Source organism: Leptodactylus fuscus, chromosome 5 (assembly GCF_031893055.1).
Source record: "Leptodactylus fuscus isolate aLepFus1 chromosome 5, aLepFus1.hap2, whole genome shotgun sequence".
NCBI lineage: Eukaryota > Metazoa > Chordata > Amphibia > Anura > Leptodactylidae > Leptodactylus > Leptodactylus fuscus.
This window is the reverse complement of record NC_134269.1, coordinates 215,517,464-215,544,215: the sequence shown is the minus strand read 5'-3', so window position 1 is coordinate 215,544,215 and position 26,752 is coordinate 215,517,464. Positions and strand designations below refer to the sequence as shown.

At 36.1% G+C, this 26,752-nt stretch overlaps 2 protein-coding genes across 16 annotated transcripts in view; both read left to right on the top strand.

Moving 5' to 3' along the window:
• The window catches only part of LOC142204086 (protocadherin gamma-B1-like), a 98,057-nt gene extending 94,944 nt beyond the window's left edge, over positions 1-3,113 (top strand). Inside the window, exon 2 of the mRNA XM_075275345.1 lies at positions 372-3,113. Coding sequence (XP_075131446.1) covers positions 643-3,087 — 2,445 coding nt within the window. The 5' untranslated portion in view covers positions 372-642 and the 3' untranslated portion in view covers positions 3,088-3,113. The remainder of the gene's footprint in view (positions 1-371) is intronic.
• The window catches only part of LOC142204076 (protocadherin gamma-B1-like), a 225,754-nt gene that overhangs the window by 128,902 nt on the left and 70,100 nt on the right, over positions 1-26,752 (top strand). Inside the window, exon 1 of one of the 15 annotated variants that reach the window (XM_075275297.1) lies at positions 11,991-14,698. The exons of 12 other annotated variants lie outside the window; for them this stretch is intronic. In XM_075275297.1, coding sequence (XP_075131398.1) covers positions 12,278-14,698 — 2,421 coding nt within the window. In that variant the 5' untranslated portion in view covers positions 11,991-12,277. Of the gene's footprint in view, positions 1-11,990; positions 14,699-17,716; positions 20,379-22,321; positions 25,016-26,752 lie in introns of those variants that run through there. 2 more of the 15 variants (XM_075275293.1, XM_075275302.1) reach the window with 2 other exon arrangements.

Here is a 26,752-nt window from a genome sequence, read left to right as displayed (position 1 = left end):
TCTTTTTTTACCTTTTATCCTGATATACTTTAAATTTCAGTAAAAAAAAAAAAAAAATGTCAGGAGCATGAATATTTAGGGCTAGGATTATTTCTCCGATCTTGAGATTAGTATTGTCTACAATTAGTATTAGACTCTATAAGGGATGATAATAAATATAATTAAAAGCAGTTAAAAATCATAAAAAACTGTGATAATCAGATTTTCAACTTTTGTCTTCTGTAGTATAATCGGTTAGTTACTAATGTTACTAGTACATTTACTAGACAACATACTTTAGAAACTACTTTGCTTTAACTTTAATTGCATTTACAATATATTCAGTTTCAAATGAGGAGATAAATTATTACTTTACAGAATCAGATTTGAAGAACAATTTGATAGGAATAAACCTAAGTCACTGATGTTGTAGTTCCCCATATACGCCTCAGAGCGCCGCTGTTCACCAATAAGGAAAATATTCTGCAAATCCAGAATCACCTCCATGTTTCAGACAGTGTTCGACTGCAAGAAGGAATACACAGCATTTCAGTCCTGGCTGTGCTGGATATAGGACTCATAAAGAAGAGGATTGTTTTTTGCTTCTAATTCTTTTGGATTATAACAAGGAATTATACAATTGTATTTCTGGAGAGAAGAAGGATGGCTGGATTAAAACTGCAGGAAGGACAAGCAATACAAGGACTCAGATGGCAAGTAATTTTTCCCTTCTTATTTTCCTGGCTGTGTCATTCAGTCTCTGGTCAGATTCATTATTCTATTAATGAAGAATTAAGAAAAGGCTCTATTGTGGGGAATGTAGCAAAGGATCTTCAACTAGATGTTAAGGATCTCCCCAGAAGGAAATTAAGCATTGTGTCTGATATGTCTGAGAAATATTTTAATATAAATCTGGATAATGGAAACCTCTACATTGCTGATAGGATAGACAGGGAGACATTGTGTAGAGCTGCAGCTGACTGTGTCCTTACATTTGATGCTGTGGTGGAAAATCCACTGAATGTCTTCAGTATAAAGATTGAGATTCAGGATATAAATGACAACCTTCCGAAATTTGTGCAGGATACATTGACACTAGACATGAGTGAACATACATCTCCAGGAGCAAAATTTGTATTACAGAAAGCTGAAGATCTGGATTTAGGTATTAATTCTCAGATCAGCTACAGACTCAGTACAAACCAGTATTTTTCTCTTGGAGAGAAGGTCAGCACTGATGGCAGTGTATTTCCAGAGCTGATACTAGAGAAACCTCTAGATCGAGAGACACAAGACAAGCATGAGCTCATTCTAACAGCTTCTGATGGGGGAAATCTAGTACAGACAGGCACTGCCCTAATAAATATCATCATCAATGATATCAATGATAATTCTCCAGTATTTACACAGGATGTATATAAAGTAAGTGTTAGGGAGAATATACCGGTGAATACAACAATTCTGCAGGTCAGCGCAAGTGATGAAGATGAAGGTGTCAATGCACAGATCACTTACTCATTCAGTACAAATGAAAATCATATTCTTCAAACTTTTATTATTAATCCCACAAATGGAGAGATTAATACAAAAGAATATTTGGATTATGAAGAAAATAAGAATTATGAAATTTCTGTGCAAGCCAAAGATGGAGGAGGTCGAGCTGCTCATGCCAAGGTTTTGATAGAAATCCAAGATGAAAATGACAATGCTCCACTTATATCCATAACCTCATCATCAGATCTTATTCCTGAGGATTCTGCCCCTGGGACTGTGGTGGCTCTGATCAAAGTTCATGATCGTGACTCAGGAGATAATGGTGAGGTCCAATGTATAATAATAGGAGATTTACCATTTGATCTGTTATCCTCAGCAAGTAATTTTTACAAAATTGTTACAAAAAACAGTCTAGATAGAGAAAAAATGGCATCATACAACATCACCATACAAGCTTCAGACAAAGGTTCTCCAGAAATGACTTCTAGAAAGAGTATGAGGCTTGATGTATCAGATATTAATGACAATGCCCCAGTGTTTGAGAAATCAGGTTATACTGCATTAATAGCAGAAAATAATTCACCAGGAGCTTCAATATTTAATATCCAAGCCAGAGATATGGACAGTGAAGACAATGCTAAGATAACTTATTCCATAATGTCTAGAAGTAATGAAGAAGATCCCCTGTCCTCCTACCTCTCCATGAATCCAGTAACCGGGGTCATCTATTCTCAGAGGTCATTTGATTATGAGAAGCATCGAGAATTTATTATCCAGATCATTGCCAGAGACAATGGATCTCCATCTCTGAACAGCAGTACAACACTAAGAATATGTATAGTAGACCAGAATGATAATTCACCAGTCATTCTGTACCCATCACCAGAGGCCGATAGCACAACATTTGAGATGGTTCCTTGGACCTCTGAACAAGGCTCTTTAATATCTAAAGTGGTGGCTGTGGACGCTGACTCTGGACACAATGCCTGGTTGTCCTACTTTCTACAATCTTCAGAACCCTCACTCTTCACCATTGACCAGCACACGGGAGAGATCAGGACATCTCGAGCATTTCAAGAAAGAGACATCATGAAACATGGAATTGTGGTTCTAGTAAAGGACAATGGGGTCCCATCCCGCTCAGCTTCAGTCACTATAAACATGGTGGTTGCTGATCATTTCCATCAGGTCCTTCCTGAGCTGAGCAGTCAGTCTAACAAGGAGGAATCTCAGTCCAACCTACAATTCTACTTGGTCATAGCCTTGGCATTGATTTCCTTCCTCTTCATGTTGACTGTGATTATTGCAGTTGTCTCCAAGTACAAGGAATCCAAATCTTCTTCATTTGGATCCTTGAGTACAAGTCTATATCCACCGGTTGATCCAAGATATCTTTCACAATTCAACGCTGGAACATTACCTCTGCAGTATTCCTACGATGTTTGTGTAACTCTGGACCCAAGTGAGCAGGAATTTGCTTTCCTTAAAGCTCAGCACAATGTTCCTGTGGACAGTCTAATAGATGCCGATGACTCCGGGATTGGAACTGAAACTTTGAAAAACTCTTCACCTGCGGAAAATCTTATACCCCAGGTATGTTTTCAGTTGCCATGAAATATACTACGGTAATGAAACAAATTTTAAAAGGCTATATATTTAGATAGGAATAGATTAAGAAGTGATATAATGTATGATCATTCATGAAGTAGTCTATTGGACATTATTGATGATTTATTTTCTGCATGTATATGTAAAATGAAAATATGTAAAGGAATAGTGCTTGTTTAGATAACTAAGGATCCACTATTTTTATCCTTCTTGCTTTCTGTAAGAGATGAGTATATCAATTTGTAACAATTTTGGCGCCCTAGGATTTTTCAAAGAATTTGGGATTTGGACAAACTTGAAACTTTTTGTGTTTGACACTCACAAATCATTATCATATTGCTGGGTCTCTTAAGACCTAAGAATATAATAATCAGAGGCCCAAGGAAGGGACAGAAAAATAAAAAAAAGTCATACTCAACTTCACTCACCTCTCCTAGACTCCCTCAGAGTGTCTAGTGTTTCTTCCAGGGAATCTTCTGCCTTTTTCAGCCTCCTGGGTGGCATCACTGGCCTCATGAGACTGCTGAGGCCTGTTTTACAACCTCAGTGGTTACATAGAATATGTCAACGTCATGACGATTGGAGTATAAAGCCTGGAAGAATCTTATGAACAAATATCAAACACCATGAGGATGCTCAAAAGACGATAGGAAAGGTGAGTATAACTATTTATTATTGTTCTGCACCTCCCTTAGGCTTCCAATTATTATACTATGGAGTCTGAAGAGACCCCAGGCTATATCAATATCACTTTTAGTTCAGACTCATCAAATATGGTCAGAAACTAAACTGGGAGTTGAACCTTGTAAATATTCAGAAAATGAATCTCGCAGGGTTCTTCCATCTCTACTATCTAGTAAATGGGGTTCACCAGTTTGATTCACCTCAGCTTCATTGTTGTTATATATTCTTCATATGAATCCTATTGTAGAGGACCTATACCTTTCAAATAAGAAATAATTTACATTTTTGGCTGTGTTAACCTAACAATATACCAATTCTGTACACTTTCTTTGTAGGCATCCTCTAGTTGGGCTATGCTTTCACTCAATAATAGACTCAGCCTAAGACGACCTTTTGTAAGCCTAACCACTCTATCTCTAATGACTTGATAAAACCTATTAGATCTTAGCTGATTTGTCTTGATTGTCCAATGATAACAAAGTTTACTATACAATTACGTATTAACAACCTCAAGTGCTGTATAAATGGAGGATAGTCGCACAATCGTATTACCTCTGGGAGGACCTTAAGACTTAAACTGATCTTAAGTAGTAAAGTTAGAATATATTATTAAAATATCCAAGATTAGCAATTTCTGTGGATGTAATGGGTTCATCATTTCCTTCAGTTAATATGTACAGTTTATATACTTTCAATTCACTTGGCTTTTCTTTCAGTCTTCCTATTATGATTTTAGCAAAATGGGTCAATTTTCTACGTCACCAGTGTTTAGTAATGATAGGCACTTTGGCTTTTGGCTGTTGCATCAGCCTCTCTCAAACAATGGCACTAGAGTCAAAACATTTCACAAGTTCCTGTTATAATAAATCTCTAAACTATATAGCAACTATAAGTGATCGTCTACTTTTACTATTGTTATGGGGGGGCTGTCATCCCTGGACATGAGGACTTCTATTCATCCGAGTGCCAATCACTCTTTTTCTTTGATAATATCGTCTACGTTATAATGTTCCTTAGTGCTTACAAAAGTGGATTGTTAAGAGGTTTTTGGATACTGGTGTTGCTTCTAAGGTGTCCTTAGAGGCATCATTTATTGAATTCTACATCAAACTTCACTTCCTAGTGTAAAATATGGGGGAATTCACTAATATTTTTGCATTTCATACACAAGTCTTAATAAAATGTGAGCTTCACCATATTTATTAAGAGGCAGAAGTACAGGGCTTAATAAGGGCTTAATAAGTACAGAAAAACTTTACAAAGTAAGTATTTTTGTACTTAAAACTTGTATGCATAGAACTTTTAGTGACTTTTAGTGACTTTAGTGACTTCTAGTTATCATATACCCTTTAAGCAAAAAAATTTAAAGAAATTCCAATACTACGTTGTTCAATTGCCCCTTCTAACAATATGACTGTAATTAAAAAGTACCCACAAATCCTTACATCTACTGTCTCTATGTTTATATTAATACACGTCATCAGCTATTACAGAAGTATTTTGAATTCTACAAGAACTTAGGCCTGTAATTCTTTGCCAGGTTAAATCGTACTTACAGTCCTATGAAAAAGTTTTGGGCACCCCTGTTCATCTTAATCATTTTTAGTTCTAAATATTTTGGTGTTTACAGCAGCCATTTCAGTTTGATATATCTAATAACTGATGGACACAGTAATATTTCAGGATTGAAATGAGGTTTATAGTACTAACAGAAAATGCGCAATATGCATTAAACCAAAATTTGACCGGTGCAAAAGTATGGGCACCTCAACAGAAAAGTGACATTAATATTTAGTAGATCCTCCTTTTGCAAAGATAACAGCCTCTAGTCGCTTCCTGTAGCTTTTAATCAGTTCCTGGATCCTGGATAAAGGTATTTTGGACAAACAATTCAAGTTCAGTTAAGTTAGATGGTCGCCGAGCATGGACAGCCCGCTTCAAATCATCCCACAGATGTTCAATGATATTCAGGTCTGGGGACTGGGATGGCCATTCCAGAACATTGTAATTGTTCCTCTGCATGAATGCCTGAGGATTTGGAGCGGTGTTTTGGATCATTGTCTTGCTGAAATATCCATCCCCGGCGTAACTTCAACTTCGTCACTGATTCTTGAACATTATTCTCAAGAATCTGCTGATACTGAGTGGAATCCATGCCACCCTCAACTTTAACAAGATTCCCGATGCCGGCATTGGCCACACAGCCCCAAAGCATGATGGAACCTCCACCAAATTTTACAGTGGGTAGCATGTGTTTTTCTTGGAATGCTGTTTCTTTTTGGACGCCATGCATAACGCCTTTTTTTATAACCAAACAACTCAATTTTTGTTTCCAAAATGAAGCTGCCTTGTCCAAATGTGCTTTTTCATACCTCAGGCAACTCTATTTGTGGCGTACGTGCAGAAACGGCTTCTTTCTCATCACTCTCCCATACAGCTTCTATTTGTGCAAAGTGCGCTGTATAGTTGACCGATGCACAGTGACACCATCTGCAGCAAGATGATGCTGTAGCTCTTTGGAGGTGGTCTGTGGATTGTCCTTGACTGTTCTCACCATTCTTCTTCTCTGCCTTTCTGATATTTTTCTTGGCCTGCCACTTCTGGGCTTAACAAGAACTGTCCCTGTGGTCTTCCATTTCCTTACTATGTTCCTCACAGTGGAAACTGACAGGTTAAATCTCTGAGACAACGTTTTGTATCCTTCCGCTGAACAACTATGTTGAACAATCTTTGTTTTCAGATCATTTGAGAGTTGTTTTGAGTAGCCCATGATGCCACTCTTCAGAGGAGATTCAAATAGTAGAACAACTTGCAATTGGCCACCTTAAATACCTTTTCTCATGATTGGATACATCTGGCTATGAAGTTCAAAGCTCACTGAGGTTACAAAACCAATTTTGTGCTTCAGTAAGTCAGTAAAAAGTAGTTAGGAGTATTCAAATCAATAAAATGATAAGGGTGCCCATACTTTTGCACCGGTCAAATTTTGGTTTAATGCATATTGCGCATTTTCTGTTAGTACAATAAACCTCATTTCAATCCTGAAATATTACTGTGTCCATCAGTTATTAGATATATCAAACTGAAATGGCTGTTGCAAACACCAAAATATTTAGAACTAAAAATGATTAAGATTAATAGGGGTGCCCAAACTTTTTCATAGGACTGTATCTTGCTGCCCAGTAAATACAGAACCAAAACAACCACAATATGAAGTCTTAAGGAATACCTAATAAGTATACACTATGATATAACATTAATCCTAAATTTACATTTAAATTTCACATAAAAATATATTATACAGTTCATGTGTCTAATCATTTCCCATTATCTAATTTTATTTGAATTATACCAAGAAGCAATATCATATACTTAGCAACTGTTATGTCTTCAGTACCTGCTATGTGCGCCTTACTTTCTTTATGATTCCTTGTTTACAAGCTATATTCACTTGATTTATTTCACTTGCACCATGTGTTTTCTGTTTTTCACCTTGAGTTTGTATAGCATAATTTAATATTTTATAAAGTAAAAACATGGAAATCTATAAGACCCATGATAAATGGGCAAAAAAAGCAAACTTGTTTATATTGGTTTTGAATACGGCTTCTAGAACACAGAAAATATCCTTCTCACTTCTCTTCAATCATTTCATTAAGTTGTAAAATAACTTTTCAACTAAGTGTAAAAATACATCAAAGAAAATTGTAAACATTTTCTAAAACTAAAATTATACTTTACTAAGTTACGAATAATTATCACTATATAAAATAAAGTACAGCATTGTTATATATCATTTTGTTCTTTGTTTCTGCATAGTTAAAGTATTAAACACACAGTTATAGAAGTAAAAACTAGAACTATATTATTTAACACAGTTGCAAATATACTTATGACATTGATGTTGTAGTTCCCCAAATACGCCTCAGAGCGCCGCTGTTCACCAATAAGGAAAATATTCTGCAAATCCAGAATCACCTCCATGTTGCAGACAGTGTTCGACTGCAAGAAGGAATATACAGCATTTCAGTCCTGGCTGTGCTGGATATAGGACTCATAAAGAAAGGAATTGTTTTTTGTTTCTAATTCTGTTGGATTATAACAAGGAATAATACAATTACATTTCTGGAGAGAAGAAGGATGGCTGGATTACAACTGCAGGAAGGACAAGCAATACAAGGACTCAGATGGCAAGTAATATTTCCCTTCTTATTTTCCTGGCTGTGTCATTCAGTCTCTGGTCAGATTCATTATTCTATTAATGAAGAATTAAGAAAAGGCTCTATTGTGGGGAATGTAGCAAAGGATCTTCAACTAGATGTTAAGGATCTCTCCAGAAGGAAACTAAGAATTGTATCTAAGATCTCTGAAAAATATTTTAACATAAATCTGGATAATGGAAGCCTCTACATTGCTGATAGGATAGACAGGGAGACATTGTGTAGAGCTGCAGCTGACTGTGTCCTTACATTTGATGCTGTGGTGGAAAATCCACTGAATGTCTTCAGTATAAAGATTGATATTCAAGATATAAATGACAATCCTCCGAAATTTATACATGATATATTGACACTAGACATGAGTGAATCTACATCCCCAGGAGCAAAATTTGTATTACAGAAAGCTGAAGATCAGGATTTAGGTGTTAATTCTCAGATCAGCTACAGACTCAGTGCAAATCAGTATTTTTCTCTTGGAGAGAAGATCAGCACTGATGGCAGTGTATTTCCAGAGCTGATACTAGAGAAACCTCTAGACCGAGAGACACAAGACAAGCATGAGCTCATTCTAACAGCTTCTGATGGGGGAAATCCTGTACAGACAGGCACTGCCCTAATAAATATCATCATCAATGATATCAATGATAATTCTCCAGTATTTACACAGGATGTATATAAAGTAAGTGTTAGGGAGAATATACCGGTGAATACAACAATTCTGCAAGTCAGTGCAAGTGATGAAGATGAAGGTGTCAATGCACAGATCACTTACTCATTCAGTACAAATGAAAATCATATTCTTCAAAATTTTATTATTAATCCCTCAAATGGAGAGATTAAAACAAAAGAATATTTGGATTATGAAGAAAGTAATTATTATGAAATTTCTGTGCAAGCCAAAGATGGAGGAGGTCGAGCTGCTCATGCCAAGGTTTTGATAGAAATCCAAGATGAAAATGACAATGCTCCTCTTATATCCATAACCTCATCATCAGATCTTATTCCTGAGGATTCTGCCCCTGGGACTGTGGTGGCTCTGATTCAAGTCCATGATCCAGACTCAGGAGATAATGGTGAGGTCCAATGTATAATAATAGGAGATTTACCATTTGAATTAATATCATCAACAGGAAATTTTTATAAAGTTGTTACAAAAAGTAATCTAGATAGAGAAAAGGTTTCATCCTACAACATCACCATACAAGCCTCTGACAAAGGTTCTCCAGAAATGACTTCTAGACAGCTTATCAAACTTCATGTATCAGATGTTAATGACAATGCCCCAGTTTTTAAGAATTTGCTTTATACTGCATTAATACCAGAAAATAATTCACCAGGAGCTTCAATATTTAATATTCAAGCCATAGATATGGACAGTGAAGACAATGCTAAGATAACTTATTCTATAATGTCTAGAAGTAATGAAGATCCCCTGTCCTCCTACATCTCCATGAATCCAGTAACTGGGGTCATCTATGCTCAGAGGTCATTTGATTATGAGAAGCATCGAGAATTTATTATCCAGATCATTGCCAGAGACAATGGATCTCCATCTCTGAACAGCAGTACAACACTAAGAATATGTATAGTAGACCAGAATGATAATTCACCAGTCATTCTGTACCCATCACCAGAGGCTGATAGCTCAACATTTGAGATGGTTCCTTGGACCTCTGAACAAGGCTCTTTAGTATCTAAAGTGGTGGCAGTGGATGCTGACTCTGGACACAATGCCTGGTTGTCTTACTTTCTACAATCTTTAGAACCATCACTCTTCACCATTGACCAGCACACGGGGGAGATCAGGACATCTCGTGCATTTCAAGAAAGAGACATCATGAAACATGGAATTGTGGTTCTAGTGAAGGACAATGGGATCCCATCCCGCTCAGCTTCAGTCACTATAAACATGGTAGTCGCTGATCATTTCCATCAGGTCCTTCCTGAGCTGAGCAGTCAGTCTAACAAGGAGGAATCTCAGTCCAAGCTACAATTCTACTTGGTCATAGCTCTAGCATTAATTTCCTTCCTCTTCATGTTGACTGTGATTATCGCAGTTGTCTCCAAATATAAAGAGTCCAAATCTTCTTCATTTGGATCCTTGAGTACAAGTCTTTATCCACCAGTGGATCCAAGATATCTTTCACAATTCAATGTAGGAACATTACCTCTGCCATATTCCTATGATGTTTGTGTAACTCTGGACCCAAGTGAGCAGGAATTTGCTTTCCTTAAAGGTCAGCACAATGTTCCTGTGGACAGTCTAATAGATGCCGATGACTCCGGGATTGGGAATGAAACTTTGAAAAACTCTTCACCTGCAGAAAATCTTATACCCCAGGTATGTTTTTTATATATAATGAAATATTCTACTTTTTTAAATGCAATGTATAGAAAAATAATTATTGTGCTGAAAATGTAATGAATAACTCACTTGTGTGTCCATCACATGAACATAGAGTGTCCATAACATGACCATGGATTTTCCATCACATGACCATGGACTGTCCATCACATTACTATGGTTCTCCGTCTCTTCTTCCCTCCACTTCCTGGTTTCATTGATGAACTGTGGGAGCTTAGTCTGTGTGATGACCAGGAGCTTTCTCCTGAGATGAACAGTGTGCATTGTTTATTGCACAATTATTTCTTGCTTTACCTATATAGATAAATCATGAACTGATCAATCACTGGACTAGCAATTATCAGGGCTCAGTACACTTTGCAGAGAGAGAGAGAAAGAAAAGAGAATATAGGTGGCTGGGATCAGGGACTAGGACATTAGACAAACAACTAGAGTTAGATTAGGGTGGTGATCTGGAATAAGCTGCTGTCAGATTCCTGGTAATAGGTTAGCTCCCTTGAGAAGATCAGGCATATCAAAATTCAACATGCTCAACCTTTAATTTTTCTTACATCTGCCATCACAGATTTGGCTAATAACATGAAAAATGATTGGTTCAATCAACATTCATTTAGTATGCATGACCATAAGACAAAAAGTGTTTGATCTGAGAACAGATAAGAAGTGATAAGATTTTGTAACTATATTTTGGCTACTTTAGTACAGAGGAGTAACTTGGGCTCCAATGCAAAATATGTAAGGAGCCCCCAATTAACATATGCTATGTATAATACTGGTGTTTTCTTGTTTTGTAGAGAGGCTTTTGGGCCCTTTGGTTTGGTTCTATTTCGATCTGCGATCAAGCAAATTCCACGATCGCGATCGACATCAGCTGGATAATGATCAGAAATTAGATTTTAAAATAGATCCTGAAATCTCAAGATCAGCTCAACCCTATGTAGGACTAGAACTGTAGAAATACTTGATCATACTTTGGCATACTGTATACAGTAAATAATGGATGCATTTTAGATTTGTTTGGACCCTGTAAAAAATTAACAATCTAATGAAGTTTAATGTATCCATAAAGAAGTTGGAACAAATGTTATTGGATCCGTTACATCTGTCATGGATCTTGGAAACACAAAAGGCTTCATGTCAATTGTAAAAGAGACTAAGAACCAAACATATTCTAGAATTATCACAATCGCTTCTTATAGAAGTTACTTTGAGTAAAAATTGAAAATCTATAAAAAAATAAATAATTTAGAAGCAGGTGACACTTTATTTCAGGAGAACTGTAGTATAAGAGTTTATATTTAATGGTGGGATCTTGAAATTTATAATTTTACTCTGCATATATCTTGTAAATTAACATTTATGTAAAGAAAAAGCAACTAATTATAACATATCTTTAAAGTACTAGAGTTTATATGTAAGTTATATATTTTCAAAGATAATATCATCATTGTCAAAAGCATTCTTTGTCTAGTATAACTATAATCACTATAAGATATATACTCTTCTTAAAGATTTGCTTTAAAAGTATAATTTTTAATTCTTAGCAAACTTTACATTTGGTTAAAAAGAAGTATGTGCACTCTACATAATTATTTTAGTAATCTTGATATAAAACATAAGAAACGTATCAAGTTTGAAAAATGATTTGCCATATTGTACTGTATGTAGTAAAAATACTAAAATCATTGATGCTGCAGTTCCCCAAATACGCCTCAGAGCGCCGCTGTTCACCAATAAGGAAAATATTCTGCAAATCCAGAATCACCTCCATGTTGCAGACAGTGTTCAACTGCAAGAAGGAATACACAGCATTTCAGTCCTGGCTGTGCTGGATATAGGACTCATAAAGAAGAGGATTATTATTTACTTCTAATTCTATTGGATTATAACAAGGAATTATACAATTATATTTCTGGAGAAAAGAAGGATGGCTGGATTACAACTGCAGGAAGGACAAGCAATACAAGGACTCAGATGGCAAGTAATATTTCCCTTCTTATTTTCCTGGCTGTGTCATTCAGTCTCTGGTCAGATTCATTATTCTATTAAGGAAGAATTAAGAAAAGGCTCTATTGTGGGGAATGTAGCAAAGGATCTTCAACTAGATATTAAAGATCTCTCCAGAAGGAAATTAAGCATTGTGTCTGGTATTTCTGAGAAATATTTCAGTATAAATCTGGAGGATGGAAACCTCTACATTGCTGATAGAATAGACAGGGAGACACTGTGTGGAGCTGCAGCTGACTGTGTCCTTACATTTGATGCTGTGGTGGAAAATCCACTAAATGTCTTCAGTATAAAGATTAATATTCAGGATATAAACGACAATGCTCCAAAATTTCTTCATAATATATTAACAGTAGAAATGAGTGAATTCACCTCCCCAGGATCAAAATTTGTATTACAAAATGCAGAAGATCTGGATTTAGGAATCAATTCTATGATCAGTTACAGACTCAGTACAAACCAGTATTTTTCTCTTGGAGAGAAGGTCAGCACTGATGGCAGTGTATTTCCAGAGCTGATACTAGAGAAACCTCTAGACAGAGAGACACAAGACAAGCATGAGCTCATTCTAACAGCTTCTGATGGGGGAAATCCTGTACAGACAGGCACTGCCCTAATAAATATCATCATCAATGATATCAATGATAATTCTCCAGTATTTACACAGGATGTATATAAAGTAAGTGTCAGGGAGAATATATCGGTGAATACAACAATTCTGCAGGTCACTGCAAGTGATGAAGATGAAGGTATCAATGGTGAAATCACTTACTCTATTAGAACCACAGCAAATAATATTCTACAGACTTTCAATATAAACCCTAATAATGGAGAAATCACATTAAGAGGACATTTAGATTATGAAGTCAGTAAATATTATGACATATCTGTGCAAGCCAAGGACGGGGGTAGCCTAGCTGCTCATGCTAAAGTATTAATAGAAATTATAGATGAAAATGACAATGCTCCAGAGATATCCATAACCTCATCATCAGATCTTATTCCTGAGGATTCTGCCCCAGGAACTGTGGTGGCTCTGATCAAAGTTCAGGATCATGACTCAGCAGAGAATGGTGAGGTCCAATGTATAATAATAGGAGATTTACCATTTGAGTTATTATCATCAGCAAGTAATTTTTATAAAATTGTTACAAAAAGTAATCTAGATAGAGAAAAAATGGCATCATACAATATCACTATACAAGCTTCGGACAAAGGTTCTCCAGAAATGACTTCAAGAAAAAATATTAGACTTGATGTATCAGATGTTAATGACAATGCTCCATTATTTGAGAAATCAGGTTATACTGCATTTATACCAGAAAATAATTCACCAGGAGCTTCAATATTTCATATTCAAGCAAGAGATATAGACAGTGAAGACAATGCTAAGATAACTTATTCTATAATGTCTAGAAATAATGAAAAAGATCTCCTGTCCTCCTACATCTCCATGAATCCAGTAACCGGGATCATTTATGCTCAGAGGTCATTTGATTATGAGAAACATAGAGAATTTATTATCCAGATCATTGCCAGAGACAATGGATCTCCATCTCTGAACAGCAGTACAACACTAAGAATAAGTATAGTAGACCAGAATGATAATTCACCAGTCATTCTTTACCCATCACCAGAGGCCGATAGCACAACATTTGAGATGGTTCCTTGGACCTCTGAACAAGGCTCTTTAGTATCTAAAGTGGTGGCAGTGGACGCTGACTCTGGACACAATGCCTGGTTGTCTTACTTTTTACAGTCTTCAGAACCATCAATGTTCACCATTGACCAGCACACGGGGGAGATCAGGACATCACGTGCATTTCAAGAAAAAGACATCATGAAACATGGAGTTGTGGTTCTAGTAAAGGACAATGGGGTCCCATCCCGCTCAGCTTCAGTCACTATAAACATGGTAGTCGCTGATCATTTCCATCAGGTCCTTCCTGAGCTGAGCAGTCAATCTAACAAGGAAGAATCTCAGTCCAATCTACAATTCTACTTGGTCATAGCCTTGGCATTGATTTCCTTCCTCTTCATGTTGACTGTAATAATTGCAGTTGTCTCTAAGTACAAGGAGTCCAAATCTTCATTTGGATCCTTGAGTACAAGTCTATATCCACCGATGGATCCAAGATATCTTTCACAATTCAATGCTGGAACATTACCTCTGCCATATTCTTATGATGTTTGTGTAACTCTGGACCCAAGTGAGCAGGAATTTGCTTTCCTTAAAGCTCAGCACAATGTTCCTGTGGACAGTTTAATAGATGCCGATGACTCCAGGATTGGGAATGAAACTTTAAAGAACTCTACAGCTACTGAAAAGCTTGTATCCAAGGTATGTTTTATTAAATGATATATACTTTACAGGTACTTCATAACTTTAAGTAACATTGGTTGAAACACTTCTTTAATTTTTATTTTATGCATTGCTATTGCTGATTTAGCTAAGATTTTTAAAGTTTATGACAATGATTTTAATAATGTACTGCTTCTCTATACCACTTTTTTTTGGCATTTGTGTACCAGATCGTCTGGAGTCTACAGACTGATGGTGGTGAAGGTGGTGTTTCATCAGTCTGAATCCAGAAAATAATGGTTGTACAGTGCTACATGCCAATCATTAGAAACTTGAGTCTTGTGGCAATATGTGGTGGTGGCAAGTAATTTTGAGCCTAATTTTTTTGGTGTGGTCTGAAGTCTTAATGATTTATCAGTTTGGTTTTATTTCTGGATGAATTTTAGATCTGGGGTACAAATGGATTTTGAGGTGTCGTCTTAAGTCTTAATTAACTTTCGAGGGATCAGTATGTAATTTTACAGTCTTCTTAGACTTCTATGGGTAAAATGACAAATATTACAGCACTAGTTTGTTTTACAGTAACTGTTGGAACATTGAGATGATATAAAAACAACTTGATACATGGGAATGGAAACTTTAAAATGGTAATATTATACACCTATGGACCTATGGTATAGTCATGTCCACGAACTTTTAGGGCACTATGTTCTCAGCAATTTTTAATTTCTTTTATTCTATACTAACAATTTGACTGCAAAGATTTTAGCACAGAAATTTACAAAATATCTCTGTATAGGCACAATAAGTAGAATCCCCAAATATGCAATTCCCCTCTATAGACTTAAAATACTCTGATGTTATTAACTAGATAACTTTATTAATTTATTAAGGCTTAGTTATCATTCCTATAGCACAAATTCTCTGGTTTACAAGGCATGAAAAGTCACAATTTTATTCTGATGTTTATGGGTTCTTATACAAAAATTGTGACTTTTCCAGTTTTCAAGTGGGCAGAATGGGAAAGCAGGACACGGATACCTTCATATCTACTATAAGTCACTGCAGAAAACTGGTGTGCGTTACATAAGAAATCTACACTATCCCATAGATCTCACGTATGGTATGCCAAAATTATTAGGATGCCAGACCCTCTTAATAGTTCTGGCTTATCTTGTGCCAAGGCACAGAGGGAGGAAGACCGCCAAACATATCGCCAGTCTTAATAAATGATCTCCAGGCTTTGATTTAAAACATCAAAAATTAATAAATACATTTAAAAACTTAGCAGTATATAGTAAGGGACTTAATCATTCTCATTACACTCATAGTTAGAAGGGAATCTGAATGCAAAGATATATGAGGCTTATATCACAAGTTGCTCTTATCTGCTCTTATATAAGAAACACAAGCCATAACATAAATCAGGATTGTGGTGTATAGGTATTGATGGTAACTATGTTACTCTTATTACAACTTGCCTATCATGGGCATAGTGTATACTCTCAGGATTTATTCTTACTGTATACTCGTAATATCCTTTTGGGTTGTATTTATGTGTTATCAGCAAGTTGTAACATCTTTGTCGTTCGGACCTCTGTGCCATCCTCCACTTGCACGATTCGCCACAAAAAGTGGGTTCATTTTTGATCCTTTGCACCTGTTGTTTTAGCACAGCTGAGGATTTGTTGCTGAGTGTCAGTATAGCCAGTACTCTAGTTCATTTGGTTACTTTGGAGTTCAGCTAGTAGCTTTTGATTGACATTCCTCCTGGCCAATCAAATCTATGTCGAATTTCTTTATATACCATTCCAGCCCACTCCCTAATGCTTGCTATTGCCTTTCTGTGGTTGCTGGGTTTATACTGTTTGCTGTTTATATTTATATTTCTGACCATTGGCTTTTTCTTGTGACTACTCTCTTGGATTCTGATTTTGTACTTTGCTGCTTGACTGGTTCTGATTCCTTTGACTAGGCTGACCACCCGTTTGTTTTTTTTTGTCTTGTCTGCATTCTGTATTTTCAATCGCATCATAGGAAGGGACTGTCACCTAGTTGTCCTCTATCACTTAGGGTAGTTGAGGCAAATAGGCAGGGACAGGGGGTGGGTTCAGCATTAGGGCTTATTGTATCTGTCCTTTCCCTTCCTCTAAGGCTCCAGCAGCAGTTACTGGGAAATTGCTCATCTATCAATTCCCTAACACATTTATTAACAGATATATTGGATATTTCTAACATTCTATTACTAATATCACTTATATAAAGGAGGAATTTTTAGAACTTATATAAATAATATTTATTATTTTTGATATATATGCAATATTGATAGAATCCACATATCTGCGCAATTTAGGATAAACAAAATCTCTTTTCTCTGTTATACTGTATACTGTAGCAGCTTCTATGACTCAAGAACTAGTAAAAATAATATATACATTTTAGTTTTATAAGTTGTTTCGAATGAGCCTAACCATTGTCATATAACTCTCTGATTGATCTTATTTCTGATATTTGGTGTTTTGTAGAATTACAATTATCAATTTAGAGTGATAAGAAAATTTTATATTTTAGGAAAGTATTTAGAAAGTTTTATAAGTTACTTTACTTTAATCTCAAACTGCGTATACTGTGAGGTGGACTTTACTTGTTATGCTGCTAAATTGGTGAGATACAGATTGGGAGACAGTTGTTACAGAAATGGATATGATATATATTGGAAAGCCTGTTCTGTTGTGGTACCAATCTGTGGTTTAGTAGAATATGGTAACTAAATTACTTTGCTTATTTTTAGGCACTAGGAGGCAAGATTTAATTAACATCTAATGCTTAAAACTTTTGGTATAGAGTATGACCAGGGGTCAAGCTTGTGACTGGTGAGGCCCCAGCACCAAACTTACTCAAAGTTCTCTTTTTAACATATCTTTACCATCATAGATTAATTTTGTAAATATAAAATATATTTGTATTGTAGAAGTTCATACTATTCGAAAAAAAATTCTAAATTAATAGCTATTTAATAAAGAATATTATATACAATTTATATCTGTTAGCAACTGATGTTGCAGTTCCCCATATACGCCTCAGAGCGCCGCTGTTCACCAATAAGGAAAATATTCTGCAAATCCAGAATCACCTCCATGATGCAGACAGTGTTCAACTGCAAGAAGGAATACACAGCATTTCAGTCCTGGCTGTGCAAGGGAAAGGACTCATAAAGAAAGGGATTTTTTTTAACTTGTAATTCTATTGGATTTTAACAAGGAACTACACAATTATATTTCTGGAGAGAAGAAGGATGGCTGGATTACAACTGCAGGAAGGACAAGCAATACAAGGACTCAGATGGCAAGTAATATTTCCCTTCTTATTTTCCTGGCTGTGTCATTCAGTCTCTGGTCAGATTCATTATTCTATTAATGAAGAATTAAGAAAAGGCTCTATTGTGGGGAATTTAGCAAAGGATCTTCAATTAGATGTTAAGGTTCTCTACAGAAGAAAACTAAGAATTGTATCTAAGATCTCTGAGAAATATTTTAATGCAAATCAAGATGATGGCAACCTTTACATTGCTGATAGGATAGACAGGGAGACATTGTGTAGAGCTGCAGCTGACTGTGTCCTTACATTTGATGCTGTAGTGGAAAATCCATTAAATTTCTTTAGCATAAAGATTGATATTCAAGATATAAATGACAATGCTCCAAAATTTGTCCATGAAAAAATAAGGATAGAAATGAGTGAATCCACATCACCGGGCAAAAGATTTCTTTTACACAATGCAGAAGATCAGGATTTAGGTATTAATTCTCAGATCAGTTACAGACTCAGTACAAACCAGTATTTTTCTCTTGGAGAGAAGGTCAGCACTGATGGCAGTGTATTTCCAGAGCTGATACTAGAGAAACCTCTAGACCGAGAGACACAAGACAAGCATGAGCTCATTCTAACAGCTTCTGATGGGGGAAATCCTGTACAGACAGGCACTGCCCTAATAAATATCATCATCAATGATATCAATGATAATTCTCCAGTATTTACACAGGATGTATATAAAGTAAGTGTTAGGGAGAATATACCGGTGAATACAACAATTCTGCAGGTCAGTGCAAGTGATGAAGATGAAGGTGTCAATGCACAAGTTACTTATTCATTTAGCACCACAGCAAGTCACATTCTTGATGTTTTTTCCATTAATCCTAGAAGTGGAGAAATTCAAACAAAAGGATATTTAGATTATGAAGTTACAAAATCCTATGAGATTCCAGTACAAGCAGAGGATGGAGGAAGCCTACAATCCAAAGCCAAGATTCTAATAGAGATTATAGATGAAAATGATAATATTCCAGAGGTATCAATAATGTCACTGTCAGCTAAGATTCCTGAGGATTCTGCTCTTGGGACTGTGGTGGCTCTGATCAAAGTTCAGGACCATGACTCAGGAGATAATGGTGAGGTTCGATGTATAATAATAGGAGATTTACCATTTGAGTTATTATCATCAGCAAATGATTTTTATAAACTTGTTACAAAAAGTAATCTAGATAGAGAAAAAATATCATCATACAACATCACAATACATGCCTCTGATAAAGGTTCTCCAGAAATGACCTCTAGAAAAGTGATCAGACTTGATGTATCAGATATTAATGACAATGCCCCAGTATTTGAGAAATCAGGTTATACTGCATTTATACCAGAAAATAATTCACCAGGAGCTTCAATATTTAATATTGAAGCCAGAGATATGGACAGTGAAGACAATGCTAAGATAACATATTCTATAATGTCTAGAAGTAATGAAGAAGATCCCCTGTCCTCCTACATCTCCATGAATCCAGTAACCGGGGTCATCTATGCTCAGAGGTCATTTGATTATGAGAAGCATCGAGAATTTATTATCCAGATCATTGCCAGAGACAATGGATCTCCAGCTCTGAACAGCAGTACAACACTAAGAATATGTATAGTAGACCGGAATGATAATTCACCAGTCATTCTGTACCCATCTCCAGAGGCTGATAGCTCAACATTTGAGATGGTTTCTTGGACCTCTGAACAAGGCTCTTTAGTATCTAAAGTGGTTGCAGTGGACGCTGACTCTGGACACAATGCCTGGTTGTCTTACTTTCTACAATCTTCAGAACCATCACTCTTCACCATTGACCTGCACATGGGGGAGATTAGGACATCACGATCATTTCAAGAAAAAGACATCATGAAACATGGAATTGTGGTTCTAGTAAAGGACAATGGGATCCCACCCCGCTCAGCTTCAGTTACTATAAACATGGTGGTCGCTGATCATTTCCAACAAGTTCTTCCAGAGCTGAGCAGTCAGTCTAACAAGGAGGAATCTCAGTCCAACCTACAATTCTACTTGGTCATAGCCTTGGCATTGATTTCCTTCCTCTTCATGTTGACTGTGATTATTGCAGTTGTCTCCAAGTACAAGGAGTCCAAATCTTCTTCATTTGGATCTTTGAGTACAAGTCTATATCCACCAGTTGACCCCAGACTTCTTTCACAATTCAATGCTGGAACATTACCTCTGCCATATTCCTATGATGTTTGTGTAACTCTGGACCCAAGTGAGCAGGAATTTGCTTTCCTTAAAGCTCAGCACAATGTTCCTGTGGACAGTCTAATAGATGCCGATGACTCTGGGATTGGGAATGAAAGTTCAAACAACTGTCCGCTTGTAGAAACTGCTGTTGCACAGGTATGTATTTTATTCTATTTATACAGTATATCTTCTTTTATATGTTATGCACTGTTGTTGAGTTTGTTTCTGTAGTTCTACACCAAGTGACTGTTGCTGTTCAAATTAGCAGTCTACTGAGTGCATGCGGCAAAGAAATAACATCAGACACAAAGGGTTGATATGAGTTCCTCTCTCAGTAAGAGCGGGTGGCACATGTGTGCTTTATTGTGGAATCTAGGCTTTATAAAGTTGACAGAAATAAGGTGTGTGAGGGGCTGGGGGTCATTTGATTTACTGTCTTTACTAGAATCTTATTGGGTCATATTTTATGACAGTCCAGCTGGTTTTTCCACTTTTTGTTTGGAAATGTCTTCAGGGTTGGGTCCTCCTGAAGTGTCTATTTACCATTTTTATCCATTGTATTGGCTCTATTAAAGTGCTTATCCACTTTTGGCATCAGACACCTCAGGGTCCATTGTTTCCAACCAATGAGAGTCAGTTCAAATCAACTTAAGTGGGACCATTGTCTCCACAGTCAACAATGGATTACAAGATATTAGTATGGACATATGATTTTAGCTTCAACATTGGGCAGAAAGGCATATCATAGCTGTATCCAGATATTTGCTGATTTTCTATTTCTAAGCCACCTTCACCAAGATCCCAGGTGCAGGCGTCATCTTGTCGCGTAATATTATATTCAGTTTCAAACATAAATAATTATACTGCATTTAGTTTTAAGAATAAGAATGTTTTTGCGATTCATATATTTACAACCTTCACACTTTATTGTTCTTCTAAGCTGTTCAAAGTAGCTATTACAAGTACCACTTGGTTCTGATACCTTTCCAATGTAAGATTCATTAAAGTAAATTATGCAGAATAGAATGAAATAGTATATCTAAAAAAGATTCTGCTGTTCCATCATGGCAAGAAAATATATCATCTACATCATAGCCATAGAAACTAGTCACAACTCTTATACTTTGAAAAATGTAAATTGTGCTGTGTCTGGTTGCTATGTGCAACATTTTTCCATAAAACTGCCCCAATGTAATCCCTGACTCCTAATATTACAGACAGTATTCTTAAGTCCATCAGTCCCTCATGGGTAGGAATTTCTTTGTGGATACTACTTAGATTTTTTCCAAAATTGTCTGGATTTATCTGTGTTTTTGAAATTTTTTATAGTTTTTTTTAAACAATAAAGCCTTTTGGTAGATCTTTTTTGACACAATATGTGAGATTAGTGAAATCGCATTCATTTTTGCCGGTATTGTAAAATTTAACATTTATTTTTTGCTGCATTTCTTCAGTGTATGGCCCTATCCGTAAGTAGTCATTTTTGACTGACAATGGTAACTTTTTATGTAGTTTTTGGCAATGTTGTTAATATAGGTATATTGAATTAAAGTCTATAGCAGAACAACAAATACAAATTGAGAATCTTAGGTAGTTGACACATATGACTTTTAATGGAAAGATTTGGAGTCTATTTGGATCTCTTCGTCATGAAGCCTGACGAAGAGTCCTAAGTAGTCTCGAAAACTTGTCATATGTCTCCAACTTTTATCTACTGGCTAATATGGTACAAAGATATATTTCTTGTGGCAGTATGCTCATGTGTCTATAGTAAAGTGGTTTCCATCAGATATATGGAATAATTGATTTCATCGAGATCAAAGATGTCTTGAGTGATAGGAGAAGAGACCTTTTATTATGAGTAATGAAGAATAATAGGAACTGACTCACTTAAGATTAATAATGCATGTTCAGGGGTATGAGGGGTACAGAAATAAGAATTCCTGATTTTATTTTTATAAGTAATGTAGAAGGCATTTTTAAACAAATAAATGTACCTGAAGATATTTTTTACAATTTTGCATATATTTTCTATTAACAAATCAATTTATATAGGTTACATGTTTTACTATATTGTGAAGTTATTCTACTTTAAAGCCACTGAACAATCATTATATTTGAATCAAGTTTAAAATTTAAGTCACTGATGTAGTTCCCCATATACGCCTCAGAGCGCCGCTGTTCACCAATAAGGAAAATATTCTGCAAATCCAGAATCACCTCCATGTTGCAGTGTTCAACTGCAAGAAGGAATACACAGCATTTCAGTCCTGGCTGTGCTGGATATAGGACACATAAAGAAGAGGATTGTTTTTTGCTTCTAATTCTATTGGATTATAACAAGGAATTACACAATTATATTTCTGGAGAGAAGAAGGATGGCTGGATTACAACTACAGGAAGGACAAGCAATACAAGGACTCAGATGGCAAGTAATATTTCCCTTCTTATTTTCCTGGCTGTGTCATTCAGTCTCTGCTCAGATCCATTATTCTATTAATGAAGAATTAAGAAAAGGCTCTATTGTGGGGAATGTAGCAAAGGATCTTCAACTAGATATTAAGGATCTCTCCAGAAGAAAACTAAGAATTGTATCTAAGATTTCTGAGAAATATTTTAACATAAATCTGGATAATGGAGTCCTCTACATTGCTGATAGGATAGACAGGGAGACATTGTGTGGAGCTGCAGCTGACTGTGTCCTTACATTTGATGCTGTGGTAGAGAATCCTTTAAATATTTTCAGTGTTAAGATTGATATTCAGGATATAAATGACAATCCTCCTACATTTCTTCATAATGCATTGACATTGGAAATGAGTGAATTATCAACCCCAGGAAGAAGGTTTGTTTTGCAGAAAGCAGAAGATGTGGATCTAGGAATTAATTCTCAGATCAGCTACAGACTCAGTGCAAACCAGTATTTTTCTCTTGGAGAGAAGGTCAGCACTGATGGCAGTGTATTTCCAGAGCTGATACTAGAGAAACCTCTAGACCGAGAGACACAAGACAAGCATGAGCTCATTCTAACAGCTTCTGATGGGGGAAATCCTGTACAGACAGGCACTGCCCTAATAAATATCATCATCACTGACTTCAATGATAATTCTCCAGTATTTACACAGGATGTATATAAAGTAAGTGTTAGGGAGAATATACCGGTGAATACAACAATTCTGCAGGTCAGTGCAAGTGATAAGGATGATGGTGCTAATGCAGAGATTATGTATTCATTTAGTAACACTGCAAAAAGTATTTTTGAAACTTTTGATATAAATCAGAATAATGGAGAAATTAAGATAAAGGGACATTTGGATTATGAAGTCAGTAAATATTATGACATATCTGTACAAGCCAAGGACGGAGGAGGCCTCGCTGCTCATGCTAAAGTTTTATTAGAAGTCACAGATGAAAATGACAATGCTCCAGAGATATCCATAACCTCATCATCTGATCTTATTCCTGAGGATTCTGCCCCTGGATCTGTGGTGGCTCTGATCAAAGTTCAGGATCCAGACTCAGGAGATAATGGTGAGGTCCAATGTATAATAATAGGAGATTTACCCTTTGAGTTAATATCATCAGCAAGTAATTTTTATAAAATTGTCACAAAAAGTAATCTAGATAGAGAAAAGGTTTCATCCTACAACATCACAATACAAGCCTCTGACAAAGGGTCTCCAGAAATGACTTCTAGAAAAGTTATTAGACTTGATGTATCAGATGTTAATGACAATGCCCCAGTGTTTGAGAAAGCAGGTTATACTGCATTTATACCAGAAAATAATTCACCAGGAGCTTCAATATTTAGTATTCAAGCCAGAGATATGGATAGTGAAGACAATGCTAAGATAACTTATTCTATAATGTCTAGAAGTAATGAAGAAGATCCCTTGTCCTCCTTCATCTCCATGAATCCAGTAACCGGGGTCATCTATGCTCAGAGGTCATTTGATTATGAGAAGCACAGAGAATTTATTATCCAGATCATTGCCAGAGACAATGGATCTCCATCTCTGAACAGCAGTACAACACTAAGAATAAGTATAGTAGACCAGAATGATAATTCACCGGTCATTCTTTACCCATCACCAGAGGCCGATAGCTCAACATTTGAGATGGTTCCTTGGACCTCTGAACAAGGCTCTTTAGTATCTAAAGTGTTGGCAGTGGACGCTGACTCTGGACACAATGCCTGGTTGTCCTACTTTCTACAATCTTCTGAACCATCAATGTTCACCATTGACCAGCACACGGGGGAGATTAGGACATCACGATCATTTCAAGAAAAAGACATCATGAAACATGGAATTGTGGTTCTAGTAAAGGACAATGGGATCCCATCCCGCTCAGCTTCAGTCACGATAAACATGGTGGTCGCTGATCATTTCCATCAGGTCCTTCCTGAGCTGAGCAGTCAATCTAACAAGGAGGAATCTCAGTCCAACCTACAATTCTACTTGGTCATAGCCTTGGCATTGATTTCCTTTCTCTTCATGTTGACTGTGATCATTGCAGTTGTCTCTAAGTATAAAGAGTCCAAATCTACTTCATTTGGATCCTTGAGTACAAGTCTATATCCACCGGTGGATCCAAGATATCTTTCACAATTCAACGCTGGAACATTACCTCTGCCATATTCCTATGATGTTTGTGTAACTCTGGATCCAAGTGAGCAGGAATTTGCTTTCCTTAAAGCTCAGCACAATGTTCCTGTGGACAGTCTAATAGATGCCGATGACTCCGGGATTGGAAACGAAACTTTAAAGAATTCTTTGCTTACACAAACACAGGTATGTATTTAAGCCAATTTTTTGAGTTGGCAAAATATTTTTGAATTATCAAATTTCTTACACCACGTTTACTCTACCTTATCTTTTCGAGAAACATATCTTGAAGGGAATATATCACCTATAGCTTTAATAGGAATAGGAGGTGAGCTTAGGCCATCACCTATTGTGAATGGTGAGATCTATATCAGTAGTTTGACAATGAAAAAAGTAAAAAAAAAAAAAAACTATATTTGTATAGATGCAGCTGACATGGAAAATAAAAAAACACAACCAATTTTTCAAATTTTTATATTGAAAACTTTATTTAAACAATGTGCAGATGACATATTCCCTTCATGAGAATAATTTTTCCAGTTTACATGGTCGTTACATAGAGATCTTGCAGCACAATTATTTCATTCTCCAAAATTTGATAAAAAGGAGTGCGTATGTGCTTATGTTTGCCCGTGGGCTTATTTATATAGCTATTTATGAAGTCTTTGTTCTCGCTATATACAGCATATATTTGGACTTTGGAAAGGTTATATTTTATCTCCTGTTTTGGGCTGAAAGTCTTTGATGATCTTATAAATGGGAAATCTAACTAGTCTTACATTGATAGTTTTATTACATCTATATTTCGGCGTCGACCATTGTGTGAGATTTAATGACTGATACTTTTAGAAATATAGAGGGAAGTGACAAAATTAAAAAATGGCTGTATAGGGTTGTGACATTTTAAAGACATGGATTTTAAAGGAGTTTACATTGGTAGCCTATATTATCTGGCAGCGGCTGAGAACAGCTGATTGGTGGAGGTGCCAGGTTTCAAAGTCCAACAGATTATCCTGAGGATAACCTATCAATATAAAATGCCAGGAAACCCCTTTAATGGTGATTTTTTTTGTTTTTGTTTTTAGAAAGTTGAAAATACATACGATTTATCCTATATTCATAATGCTTACTTGTAGCCATTCTGGAATCAAAACACTTCAGCTCTATAGCTAGTACTAAGTTGTGTAGTAAATCTATTATAGAATCAATGTAAAAAAAACTGTCATCATGAAAGAGGTATTGAAATGTGTATATGACACTAATATAAAGACCTTAAATCTAAGCTAGTACCACATAATTTCTAGATATCCACATATAGCAGTTTTGGAACAGTTACGGCAGTCTACATACAGTATATTCTAGAATTAACAGTACACGTCATAGTATATTAAGCTGTTTTAGGAGCACTGTATATAACTTAAAATAAGCCTCAAGAAAGCTAGAGATGTATATAACGGCATAACCATCATTGATATGTACTTAGTCTTGAAGGTTTCTATATAGCAGTCTTTATTTTTTATGACTTTTTGTTAAGATTTAGAGGACCAGACTAATGGAGTTTAGGAAATATTCTAACCATGCACACTATGATTAAATTGCACAGGCCAAGGGTGTATAACCTGAAGCCTGGGGCAAACTGTGACCTTATGGTCACTCTGTGCAGCTGTCGGCCATCAGGACAATTTCCGTGTTCTGAAGGTTCAGAAATACAAAGCTGTCAAAAGAAACAGGGAAAAGAGAGGACCTGACATATATGTACCTATGTCCTCTGTGTTTTATTGGAGCTGTGAAATGCGACACGCTTTTCACAAACTTCCTATAAACAACAGTAGAGGTGAGGTATTGTTATGAGATTGTTACGAGAGGTTTCGTAAGTGGTTTTTGGGAACACTATGTTTAATATACGATGTTGTGTTGGTCTTG